At 48.2% G+C, this 13,712-nt stretch overlaps 1 protein-coding gene across 3 annotated transcripts in view; it reads right to left on the reverse strand.

Moving 5' to 3' along the window:
• Positions 1-13,712, reverse strand: part of zgc:113223 (uncharacterized protein LOC541424 homolog) — a 107,686-nt gene that overhangs the window by 27,044 nt on the left and 66,930 nt on the right. For all 3 annotated transcript variants that reach the window (XM_038781234.1, XM_038781232.1, XM_038781233.1), the window contains one exon: positions 3,918-4,046. In XM_038781234.1, the coding sequence (XP_038637162.1) occupies positions 3,918-4,046 (129 nt within the window). The remainder of the gene's footprint in view (positions 1-3,917; positions 4,047-13,712) is intronic.

Below are 13,712 nucleotides of genomic sequence, written 5' to 3' on the forward strand. Positions count from 1 at the left end.
GACATGTGCCTAACCTGACCAGCCTATACTGCTAGCACATGGTGGATGTTTGTGCGACTGACTACGGGCTCTGACTGTCTCAGAGGCTGCATCCCGAATGAGTGGGAAACTAGTGCCCTCTGGCTTTATAGTGACTGTGCCCTAACTGGTGATTGGCTGTTGTGTTGTGTGTGTTGATTGGTCTTGTAGTGTGTCAGTCAGTGTGTGTCTCTGCACCATCATGTACTGATGTGTATATTATGACACCGTGGTCACCATTAATCTTTTAATTCCAGGTTTCTGCTGAATTCAAATTTCTCTATCTGCCATGATTAGGGATTGAGCACTGGTCCCCCGGACATTACCCTGGATTACTAGCCCTGTGACAATGCCACTAAGCCAGCACAAGCCGTTAGGGGCCTCACGGTAGCATGGTGGTTAGCATCAATGCTTCACAGCTCCAGGGTCCCAGGTTCGATTCCCGGCTGGGTCACTGTCTGTGTGGAGTCTGCACGTCCTCCCTGTGTGTGCGTGGGTTTCCTCCGGGTGCTCCGGTTTCCTCCCACAGTCCAAAGATGTGCGGGTTAGGTGGATTGGCCATGCTAAATTGCCCGTAGTGTAAGGTTAATGGGGGGATTGTTGGGTTACGGGTTACGTGGGTTCAAGTAGGGTGATCATTGCTCGGCACAACATCGAGGGCCGAAGGGCCTGTTCTGTGCTGTACTGTTCTATGTTCTATGTTCTACAACACCATATCCTGGCAGATTTTGGTCCAAAGTACAGAGAACAAAGAACAAAGAACAGAGAACAAAACAAAGAATAAAGGAATGTTCGGGCCGGAAAATGGAGCTGAGTCCTCAAAAGATCAGCCATGATCTCATTGAATGGCGGAGCAGGCTCGAGGGGCCAGATGGCCTACTACTGCTCCTAATTCTTATGTTCTTATGTTCTAATACAGCACAGGAACAGGCCCTTCAGCCTTCCAAGCCTGTACCGGTCATGATACCAACCTAAACTCCTCAGCACTTCCTTGTGCCGTATCCCTCTACACCCATTCTAACCATATATTTGTCAAGATGCCTTTTGAAAGCCGTTAATGTATCTGCTTCCACAACATCCCCTGGCAACGCGTTCCAGGCACTCATCACCCCCTGCCCAAAAAACCTGCCTCGCACATCTCCTCAAAACTTTGCCCCATGGACCTTAAACCTAGGACCCCTGGTGACTGACCCCTCCACCCTGGGACAGAGTGCCTGCCCATCCACTCTATCCATGCCTCTCATATTCCTGCAGGCATCTATCAGGTCACCCCTCAACCTCCATCCCTCCAATCAAAACAGTCTGAGTCCATTCAGCTTCTCCACATAGCTGACACCCTCCAGACCAGGCAACACCCTGGCCAGGTAAGGGATGTTGCGATGTTAACACTTCTTTCCTGGGCAGGTATCAGTGTGAAATAGCAGTCAATGGATGCCATCAGAACTGAACTTCCCTGTTTAAAGTTGTGGAGTTCTTACTATCAGTGATCTTGAATCTTCATTCCTCTGTACCATACTCCCGATACACTGAACCCAGCCCATGGAAATTGTATCAAATTAATTACCCCACCCCATCCCCACTCCATGCCCCAATAATTAGCTGCCTTCTGTGAAGAAAGGGCAACTGACCTAGCTTTGAGCAGCCATTAAAGAGTACAAATGAATATTTTGAGAAGGGAAGACCAGAAAGAAAGAAAGGAATGAGAATGGACCATTTCACTCTTTGAGGCTGTTCTATTCAATTAAATCATGACTGGTTTGTAGATCAACTCAACGTTCCTGCCTTGGCTGCGTATATCTGGATACCCTTCCTCAACAGAAATCTCTGGATTTTGGTATTGAAAGCTCTAATCATTATCCAGCACCATCAGCAATGTATTGGGGAGATTATTCCAAACTCCCAATACGCATTGCGTGGAAAACGGTGCTTCCAGATTTTGCTCCTAATGGTCTGGCTCTAATATTAATAGGACGGCTCTTCATTCTTGATCAAATATGGGGGGGGGGGGGGCATGGTAGCAAAGTGGTTAGCACAGTTGCTTCACAGCTCCAGGGTCCCAGGCTTCATTCCTGACTTGGGTCACTGTCTGTGTAGAGTCTGCACGTTCTGCGTGGGTTTACTCCGGATGCTCCGGTTTCCTCCCACAGTCCAAAGATGTGCAGGTTAGGTGGATTGGCCATACCAAATTGCCCTTAGTGTCCAAAAACGGTTAAGTGGTGTTGCTGAGTTTCGGGGATCGGTGGAGGTGTGGGCTTGGGTAGGGTGTTCCTCAAGGGCCGGTGCAGACTCCATGGGCCGAATGGCCTCCTTCTGCATTGTAAATTCTATGATCTATGAATAAGAGGGAGCTGATAATCATGGGTTTGCATTGGATTGGTCTATGGCTAAGTACTGCAGTGGTTTGCTGTTACCTTCTCCAGTGCAGCTGACCAGGAAACTGTCCCCCTCTTGGTGTAGCAGAAGGATTTACAGGCTAATAAACAACTATGTCACAACCATGCCCACATCATAAATTTACCTTGCATGGGATTTGAATCCTCAGCTTCAGGCCCAGAGTAGAGACGCTACTGCTGCACCACAAGACCTGCCTTGCTTTATTTACACTCATCAAATTCCGTATCATTTTAAAACATTGTTTAGCTCACCTTGAACCTAGGGCCGCATGGTGGCGCAGTGGTTAACACTACAGACTCACGGCACCAAGGTCCCAAGTTCGATCCCAGCTCTGGGTCACTGCCCATGTGGAGTTTGTCCAATCTCCCCGTGTTTGCGTGGGTTTCGCCCAGAGAACCTAAAGATGTGCAGGGTAGGTGGATTGGCTGCGCTAAATTGCTCCTTAATTGGAAAAAATTAATTGGGCAGTCTAAATTTGTGGGAAAAAAAGCTCGCCTTGAACCTTCTATACTCAATGGAATAGTTTCATCCTGTACAATTAGCCAAGATTATGCAACCTATGCTCAAAATTCCACCATTAAGTGCTCGCATTGTAATTTGCGCTGAATCCCCTCCAAGGTTAAGATATATTATCTGTGATGCAGACTGCACAACTGAAAGTAGTACTCCTCCCTTATCCCAGTTCCTTGAGGTTAAGGCCAATTATCCATTAGGGATTGAAGAAAGCATATGGAATGCTTGCAGGGCAGGGCATCGAGTATAAAACCTGGCAAGTCATGTTATAGTTGTATAGAATCTTGGTAAGACCACACTTGGAATATTGCGCACAATTCTGCTCATCATACTATCAGGAGAATGTGGAGGCTTTGGAGAAGGTGCAGAGGGGGTTTACCAGGATGTTGCCTGGTCTGGAGGGCCTTTGCTCTGTGGAGACGCTGAATAGACTCTGACTGTTTTCATTAGAAAGACGGAGGTTGAGGGGTGACCTGATAGAGGTCTACAAGATTATGAGAGGCATGGATAGAGTGGATGGGCAGGCACTCTTTCCCAGGGTGGAGGGGTCAGTCACCAGGGGTTTAAGGTTCGCGAGGCAAAGTTTAGAGGTGATGTGCATGGCAGGTTTTTTATGCATAAGATGGTGAGTGCCTGAAACGCATTGCCAGGGGAGGTTGTGGAAGCAGATACATTAACGGTATTCAAAAGGCATCTTGACAAATACATGGATAGGATGGGTATGGAATGATACCACACAAGGAGTGCTGAGAGTTTTGGCCAAGGTTGGTATCATGACTGGTTCAGGCTTGGAGGGCTGAATTGCCTGTTATGTGCTGTATTGTTCTTTGCTCATGTTCCTGTGTTTGATCAGGTCTTACCCAATCTTATAACGCTACATGATAATTAATTCTGAATTCCTATTGCTACCACCTAACAAGAAAGATCAGTGCTTAAATAGAACATAAACCCTTTCCCAGGCCAGTCTGGTAGTGAAGACATCTCTGCCTCACCTCATCAGTGTTCCTCCTACAGCAGGAGAATGGCACTCCACACCGTTCCAGGCTGGGGTTAGTATTCTCGCAGTTGAAATACCTATTCTTGGACCAGTCTCTGTAACTCGACACTCCGCAACATTCGAACTGAAAGGAAAGTAAAAGGTCACATTTAAAATTGTTCAGCGGTTTAACCTCTGGAAGGAGACTGAATCCCACTTAGGTTTTCCTTATCAATTTGCTGTTTACTAAGACGTATCAGTACGAGGAAATACTGTTATTTCAAGCAGTCACAATTAGTATGAGATTAGGTCCAGAGTAAGGATCACTTTGTGGTAATTCTGCAGCTAGACTTACTTTCATGTGCAGATTCCTGAGGTACCTGAGGTTTTGGGATTCATCTCCTTTGCCTTGGAAATCTCAGGCAAGTGCTGTTCAGCACTGGGGACCAGATGGAACGGCACTTGTAGAGATCTCCCAGGGGATCGGAGACCCCCAGTTTCGTCCTTTGGGCAGGGTGGTGCTGTGGCAATGCTGATGCCACCTGGACACCTTGGCAGTGCCACATGGGTATGAGCCTGGCACTGTCAAGGTTCCCAGGTGGCACTGGTGGCTGGTATGCACACTGCCAAGCTGCAAAACTTGTATTTTTGGGGTGTGGGTGATTGGGCTGGGGATGACCTGTGTAGGTGTTCGGGAGATGTGGGAGGGTTGGTGCCCCTCCCATAGTGCGTTTAGGCTGGGGGGAGGGGAAGAGTTGGGGGTCGCTTCGGGGCCTTGGAGATTGGAATGCCAATCTCTCGCTACACTGATGAGTTCCAGCGAGCTATAAAACGGCGCTATGTGCAGCCTTGGTTGCCTGTTCGCCACTGAGGCCCCTTATAAAGGGCGAGTTGCATTGCATAGCCATGTGTTTGTCAGTGTTGCGGGTGCCGGGAAACAGCAGCGAAACGCGCTCGCTATGGAACTTTGTTCCAATTTAGTTGAATCGTGTCCTTAGATTGAAATCAATGAACTCCGTGTTAGATGCTGAAGACTGGTTTTAAAACACTTTCATTGAGGTTACAGGTATTTATGTACAATTAACTTACTAAACCCTACGACCTGATGATGGATCCTATATTGATATGAATTACCAGTGGGGTTTTTGTCACATTTCAAAATTATGACCATCCACATTCTATAAATCCACCTGTATTTTTGTAACAAATTTTGGAGACGTCAAAGGCCGGCTTACATGTTAACAGCTATGTTGTTTATCTCATTCAGTGCTTTCAGTCGATGTACAGGATGTGGTGAGTACAGACACACATCCTCTATCTTCCCCATCAACATACCTCAGCCACAATTTCAGAAAAACACCAATAGGACACTTTGAAACCAGATCCTCTCTGGATAAGATTGCCTATTTAATTTGTGCTGTGGGTCCTTAGCCAGGGAATTAAATTGAGACTTGTTTTGCATATGCCCCTTCCAGCCTATAAGCGGGAGATGGATCAAAGGGTTGGCAGTGCCAGTGGCAGTAATGGCTAATTGGATCTTCAAGAATCCTGGCACAAGTATGCTGTATTGCTGAAGTACAAAGCACAGCAAACCTCTGTGCTGGTACCATGTCCTGCACGTCAGTGTTATGTTATGATCCTTGACCAGACCCCCAAGTTATTGATGAGATCCAGCTAGGGACCAATAACATGTTGTTTAAAGTAGACGAAATTTGAGATTTAAAACACTTGCTAATAGAATAAAGCCACAAGATTTCAACAAACAAAAAAATATTTATAAGGTCAGAAATAAAAAGGTCTGCACATTCTGTGCAAACCCTGCAATGTCAGGTGAATTGTGGGAGAGCCCCAAAGCAGGATTTGTACCCAGTACAAATTAGTTTCCCAACACGAGGGGACATAGCTTTAAATTGAGGGGTGGTAGATATAGGACAGATGTCAGAGGCAGTTTCTTTACTCAGAGAGTAGTAGGGGTGTGGATCGCCCTGCCTGCAACAGTAGTAGACTCGCCAACTTTAAGGGCATTTAAGTGGTCACTGGATAGACATATGGATGAAAATGGAATAGTGTAGGTCAGATAGGCTTCAGATGGTTTCACAGGTCGGCGCAACATTGAGGGCCGAAGGGCTCGTACTGCGCTGTAATGTTTTATGTTCTATTCTTTCAGTCTGCTCTGGATGGCATCTTCAGGATCTCACCCAGAAAGGGCAGGAACCAGATCACAGCTAATCTGCATTCACTTGAATCTCCTTAGTCAGATTAATATTGAACGCAGCGGCCTCCCTGTATCCACCCACCTTCCCAGCGGGAAGTCTCCTGGACCAAATCACTACTGGCCCCTAAAAGCAGGGACCAGTTACCATGGACATCAAAGAGAAGCAAAGGGGTGAGTATCATCTCTACACTTCCCTCCAGGGTGCCGAGGGGGGGTCCTTCAGGGGAGCTGGTATTGGGGGAGCTCGGGTTGGGCTGGAGGGGCTCAGGTCAGGGGTCTTTCCTGGGATGGGGGCCGTGTGGCAAGTCTAACCTCTGTAGATCTGAAAACGTTTGGTGTCTCAGCATGACAATTACAGAGATCCGTCAGATGAATGGAAATAAATCTTCCCTCAGATTTGTCGGAAACCCTTGAAGAGTTTTTTCACATTGATTGACAGATCCAGGCTATATCAAAGGAGCAATTAGCTTTGTTTTTATAGCTTTTCATGGTCCATTAACTCTTTTGAGCAGGTGTTGTTTCTAACTGTAGTTTTTAATAGAGGCTGTTCTGAAAGAGCAGGTGTTGTTTCTAACCATTGTTTTTTCTACTGGGGTTTCCTCTGTTCTGAAGTCTGTCCGGGAAACACCAGGTGTTTTTTTTTTCTACAGTGGGGTTTTTCTACTCTGAAATGTTTACTGGAAAGAGCAAGTGTGCAGTCTGAGAATTATTCATTTTAGACTGGATCGTTTTCAACCTCTGCTGCCTGAACAGTGGCCTGCACTGGAGGAACTGGAACTTTTCCACCAGAGGCAGCATAGTGGCACAGTGGTTAGCACTGCTGCCTCAGCGCCATGGACCTGGGTTCGATCCCGGCCCTGGGTTACTGTCAGTGTGGAGTTTGCATGTTCTCCCCGTGGGTTTCTTCCGCTTTTCCTCCCACAGTCCAAAGATGTGCAGGTTAGGTGGGGTTGCAGGGATAGGGTAGGTGAATGGGGCTAGGTAGGGTGCTTTTTCAGAGGATTGGTGCAGACTCGGTGGGCCGAATGGCCTCCTTCGGCATTCCATGGTTCGATGGCTCTAATCAGCGGGCACCACTCAGACATTGAATTGCAAGGGTTCCTCAACCTTCTCACAGCCACTATTGAATTCTCTGCATAGATGTGATTACCAGGTTGAGGGGGCTGGGAGACCTTTGCGGACCCTGGGCAGTCAGGTTCATGGCGAGAGAGGGGCCTGGCTCTGCCCATTGAGCCCTGGCAGTGCAAAACTGGGTGGGCTCAAAGTGGGGTGTGGGGGTGGTGCGGAGGAATCATAGAACATACAGTGCAGAAGGAGGCCATTCGGCCCATTGAGTCTGCACCGACCCACAAACCCTCACTTCTCCCCTATCCCCATAACCCAATAACCCCTACTAACCTTTTTGGTCACTAAGGGCAATTTATCATGGCCAATCCACCTAACCTGCATGTCTTTGGACTGTGGGAGGAAACCGGAGCACCCGGAGGAAACCCACGCAGACATGGGTAGAACGTGCAGACTCCGCACAGACAGTGACCCAGCGGGGAATTGAACCTGGGACCCTGGCGCTGTGATGCTACACTTGTGCTGCCGTGCTGCCCGGAAGAGCCCTCTCGCAAACTTCCTGACAGTCTTCGTGCCTTGCAGGATTCTCCCAAGTCCCACGAGGCGTCCGGATCTGAAACACGGCCAACAGGAGGCGTGACCAAATGACGTGCGCCGAAGCTGGTTTAAAACCTTAAGAACTTATCCGGTATATACCGGCAACGCGGGATCCACTGGCCTCCCTAGCGAGACCCAGCCGGGGGCCGTTTAGCACCGGTCCACGCAAACAGGAAATCCGGTTGACAACAGTGGGACCAGTAAATCCCACTGACGGGACACCTCCGCCGTGAAAAGCGGGCGGCTGGTTGGTCGGTAAATCCTATCCAGAGAATCCTGCCCTTTGTATTTTAAATTTGCAGAGAAGCATTTAAAAGAGAAGACACAGTAAATGTAACAGGCCTCCGAGGCACAAGGCTAGGAACATTGGAACAGTTATAGGCCATTCAGTCCCTCGAACCTGTCCCACAATTCAATAAATTCATCTGTGACCTAACCTGTAATACATTTGCTTAACAAAAACTTATCTGGACTTCCGGTGGCGTTTGCGAGCGGGTCGGCCGCATGGAGCGGAGCTCCCTTCGGTGGCCACTAGATGCGGCGCTTTTGGGGGTTTCCCCGATTCTTCGCTCTCCCCCCCCCGATTGTTGTCGGCCTTTGGGGCAGTCCCGGGTGTCAAGCGGGGCCGGTTTGAAAACCGGCGAGAAACCCCACGCGGGTGTTGGGCGGCTGGAGCTGAGGCATTGGGCCCAGGGCGTGCGTGGCGGTCGGAGCAGCGGGGACGGAGCCAAACGGAGGACGAGTCGGCAGGCCCGAAGCCAGGGCCCGATGTAGTGGAGATGTTCCACATCGGGTGGCTCCTGCCTAGAATGCTTTAAGAAGACTGAAGTCCGGTCCCAGAGGAATTCTTGAAGAATACAAAAAAGAAGAGAAAGAAGTTTTAAAGAAAGTTTCTTGAAGATACAATTTTTAATTTTTTTTGAAAGGATTGAAGAAGGAAAGAGGGTAAAAAAAAGGGAAAAATAATAAGTCGTTAAGGGAACGGACATCGTACGACAATCACTAGGCAGGAATGTTCCCTTCCAGTCGGAGAACACTTCATCAGTCAAGGACATTCAGCCTCTGATCTCCGGATAAGCGTTCTCCAAGGCGGCCTTCAGGACGCGCGACAATGCAGAATCGCTGAGCAAAAACTTATCGCCAACTTCTGCACGCATGAGTGCGGCCTCAACCGGGACCTGGGATTCATGTTGCATTACATTCATCCCCCATCATCTGGCCTGGGCTTGCGAAATCCTACCAACTGTCCTGGCTTGAGACAATTCACACCTCTTTAACCTGGGGTTACCCCTATCTCTGGATCTGTAAAGATTTAATTACCTGCATTGTCTGGCATGTTTGACTTTGTCTATATAAATGTTTCTGGAGCATACCGCTTCATTCACCTGAGGAAGGAGCAGTGCTCCAAAAGCTAGTGTTTGAAACAAACCTGTTGGACTTTAACCTGGTGTTGTAAGACTTCTTACTGTGTTTATTTGGAAGGCAGTTTGCAGATGGAATCAAAATTCTGGGTCAATTTACATATTGATGACCCATCTCCGGGAAACAAAGGACGAGTGCTCAGGTAGCCGATACTGTCACAGACATTCCGGCGCCACTACCCCAACCAGAAGACACAAACAAAGCAAGGCCAACAGCCACCTAGGACACGCCCAGCCATCAAGGCACCCACCCCTTTATTGGCTCAGATCAATGGCAGTGATCAAGAAGCTGCCCAATTAATTGGGACCAAGTTTAAGGCCCGCCTAAAAGCGCGCGAAGCCCCCAAGTATAAGAAGGAACCCCGCCATGTGCTCCCTCTCTTGGATTTGGCTCTCAACCGGAGAGACCCCTCTACCTGCACCACCAGAAGCAGTAAGTTCAAGCTCAACGCTCGCTACCAGACGGGCGACCTTAGCTGTTCTCCTGTTACCTCTTCGAACCCAACAGCCTCAGATCTGAACAACGGCCATTGTTCCTCTGACCTAAGTGGGCACCCGAACTTAAGTATAGGTGTTAGTGATAGATATAGTTTAGCCTGCAGTGTTATTGTGCATGAGTGAATCACACATGAGTGAATTGCAAAGATGATTCTTGACAGGAGCGAGAGTAACAGGGTAGTTGTTATGGGGGACTTTAACTTTCCAAATATTGACTGGAAATACTATAGTTCGAGTACTATAGATGGGTCAGTTTTTGTGCAGTGTGTGCAGGAGGGTTTTCTGACACAGTATGTAGACAGGCCAACAAGGGGCGAGGCCACATTGGATTTGGTACTGGGTAATGAACCCGGCCAGGTGTTAGATTTAGATGTAGGTGAGCACTTTGGTGATAGTGATCACAACTCGGTTATGTTTACTTTAGCAATGGGCAGGGATAGGTATATACCGCAAGGCAAGAATTATAGCTGGGGGAAAGGCAATTATGATGCTATTCGGCAAGATTTAGGAGGTATAGGATGGGGAAGGAAACTGCAGGGGATGGGTACAATCGAAATGTGGAGCTTTTTCAAGGAACAGCTACTGCGTGTCCTTGATAAGTATGTACCTGTCAGGCAGGGAGGAAGTTGTCGAGCAAGGGAGCCGTGGTTTACTAAGGAAGTTGAAGCACTTGTCAAGAGGAAGAAGAAGGCTTATGTTAGGATGAGACATGAAGGCTCAGTTAGGGCACTTGAGAGTTACAAGTTAGCCAGGAAGGACCTAAAGGGAGAGTTAAGAAGAGCGAGGAGAGGACATGAAAAGTCGTTGGCGGATAGGATCAAGGAAAACCCTAAGGCTTTCTATAGGTATATCAGGAACAAAAGAATGACTCGAGTAAGATTAGGGCCAATCAAGGATAGTAGTGGAAAGTTGTGTGTGGAATCAGAGGAGATAGGGGAAGCATTAAATGGATATTTTTCGTCAGTGTTTACACTGGAGAAAGACAATGTTGTCGAGGAGAACACTCAGGTTCAGTCGACCAGGCTAGATGAAATTGAGGTTCAAAAGGAGGAGGTGTTAGCAATTTTAGAAAATGTCAAAATAGATAAGTCCCCTGGGCCAGATGGGATTTATCCTAGGATTCTCTGGGAAGCCAGGGAGGAGATTGCAGAGCCTTTGTCCTTGATATTTATGTCGTCTTTGTCGACGGGAATAGTGCCGGAAGACTGGAGGATAGCAAATGTTGTCCCCTTGTTCAGGAAGGGGAGTAGAGACAACCCTGGTAATTATAGACCTGTGAGCCTTACTTCGGTTGTGGGTAAAATGTTGGAAAAGGTTATAAGAGATAGGGTTTATAATCATCTTGAAAAGAACAAGTTGATTAGCGATACTCAACACGGTTTTGTGAAGGGTAGGTCATGTCTCACAAACCTTATTGAGTTTTTTGAGAAGGTGACCAAACAGGTGGATCAGGGTAAAGCTGTTGATGTGGTGTATATGGATTTCAGTAAGGCGTTTGATAAGGTTCCCCACGGTAGGCTATTGCAGAAAATAAGGAAGTATGGAATTGAAGGTGATTTAGCGGTTTGGATCAGTAATTGGCTAGCTGAAAGAAGACAGAGGGTGGTGGTTGATGGCAAATGTTCATCCTGGAGTTCAGTTACTAGTGGTGTACCGCAAGGATCTGTTTTGGGGCCACTGCTGTTTGTCATTTTTATAAATGACCTAGAAGAGGGTGTAGAAGGATGGGTTAGTAAATTTGCAGATGACACGAAGGTCGATGGAGTTGTGGATAGTGCTGAAGGATGTTATAGGATACAGAGGGACATAGATAAGCTGCAGAGCTGGGCTGAGAGGTGGCAGATGGAGTTTAATGCGGAAAAGTGTGAGGTGGTTCACTTTGGAAGGAGTAACAGGAATGCAGAGTACTGGGCTAATGGCAAGATTCTTGGTAGTGTAGATGAACAGAGAGATCTCGGCATCCAGGTACGTAAATCCTTGAAAGTTGCCACCCAGGTTAATAGGGCTGTTAAGAAGGCATATGGTGTGCTAGCCTTTATAAGCAGGGGGATTGAGTTTCGGAACCACAGGGTCATGCTGCAGCTGTACATAACTCTGGTGCGGCCACACCTGGAGTACTGCGTGCAGTTCTGGTCACCACATTATAGGAAGGATGTGGAAGCTTTGGAAAGGGTTCAGAGGAGATTTACTAGGATGTTGCCTGGTATGGAGGGAAGGTCTTACGAGGAAAGGCTCAGGGAATTGAGGTTGTTTTCGTTAGAGAGGAGAAGGCTGAGAGGTGACTTAATAGAGACATATAAGATAGTCAGAGGGTTAGATAGGGTGGACAGTGAGAGTCTTTTTCCTCGGATGGTGATGACCAACACGAGGGGACATAGCTTTAAATTGAGGGGTGAGAGATATAGGACAGATGTCAGAGGCAGTTTCTTTACTCAGAGTAGTAGGGGTGTGGAACGCCCTGCCTGCAACAGTAGTAGACTCGCCAACTTTAAGGGCATTTAAGTGGTCACTGGATAGACATATGGATGAAAATGGAATAGTGTAGGTCAGATAGGCTTCAGATGGTTTCACAGGTCGGCGCAACATCGAGGGCCGAAGGGCCCGTACTGCGCTGTAGTGTTCTATGTTCTATGTACACTGTATGTAAATAAAGTAGTGATGTGACCATCAATTCACAAGACATGTGATTGGAAGTGCACAGTGGTTTTAATAATCTTACAACTGAGCCTGCCTGCGATGAGATGAACTAGCAGCAGGCTCACGACTTCAGAGCTTTATACTTCCAGTTAGTGGGAGGAGCCATGGGCGGAGCCAAGGGTGGAGCCCAGTACAAACTCCTCATCTCCCCCTCTGGGCAGAGCTGCGCAACGGCTCGTGTACAGAGCCCACAAGGACACAATACATATAATACAACACAGTGTGAATTACTAGGTTTATAATTCACCACAAGTACTTTGAACTAACTAACTGGTGTATTGGTTCTTTGATCGGTATTCGGGTTGAACCTTGTGGCGGTATCGAGAGATACCTGGCGACTCTGAAAGCATACTCATAATTAGGATTAAGAAAGGCAACCTTATTAACCACCATATTCATAGCAAGTAAACAGATCACCAGTTGGATTGTTGTTTTTGTTTTTTTCTCTGGGACTGGGTGGGAGGGGACAGTATTCCTTGGTGGGGGGGGGAAGCCACCCGGGCTAGCTAACTAAAGTCGGCTAGTGAATGGAGGTGAGGTGAGAGGAGGGCTGCGGACATTGGAGCCTGGATAGCAGGTTTCGATGGGCCTACGAGGCGAGCAAAGGGGGGGAAAGGGATCGATGCTGGGAGATGTTTTTTTGAGAGGAAGTGTAGGGGGGATTTTGGATGGGGGGAAAGGGATCAATGTTAATAATGGATAGGGGCGGGTTAGGCTCATGGGGCAGGGCCCAGTGGGGGGGGGGGAGGGGGGGGGGGTGAGAGACCCTCAGTGTCATGTGGAATGTGGGAGGACTAGGAGGTCCGGTCAAGAGATCAAGAGTGCTTGCGTATCTTAAAAGTTTGAAAGCCGAAGTGGCAATGCTGCAGGAGACTCACTTGAGGGTGAAGGACCAGGTGAGGCTTAAAAAGGGTTGGGTTAGCCAAGTGTTTCACTCTGGATTTGACGGAAGGGCCCGAGGGGTAGCGGTGTTGGTCAGCAAAAGGATACGCTTCCAGATGGAGAAGGTGGTGGCAGATCAGGGGGTAGATATGTGATTGTGACAGGGTCTCTGGAGGGGAGGTTAGTGGCATCAAGTGCATATGGTCCCAATTGGAATGATGTGGGATTCGCAAAGAAGGTGTTGGGGCCATTCCCGACTTGGACACACACAAACTGATAGTGGGGAGAGGGGGGGAGACAGAACTTGGTGCAGGAGCCAAGGTTGGACAGGTCGCGGCTGTGCTCGCTGGTCCCATCGGGAGGAGGGGGGGGGGGGGGGGGGGGGGAGGGGGGGGGGAGGGGGGGTGAAGGCGTTGGCTGGGCTAATGGTGGAAAT

The sequence above is a fragment of the Scyliorhinus canicula genome, chromosome 20, assembly GCF_902713615.1.
Source record: "Scyliorhinus canicula chromosome 20, sScyCan1.1, whole genome shotgun sequence".
NCBI classification, from domain to species: domain Eukaryota; kingdom Metazoa; phylum Chordata; class Chondrichthyes; order Carcharhiniformes; family Scyliorhinidae; genus Scyliorhinus; species Scyliorhinus canicula.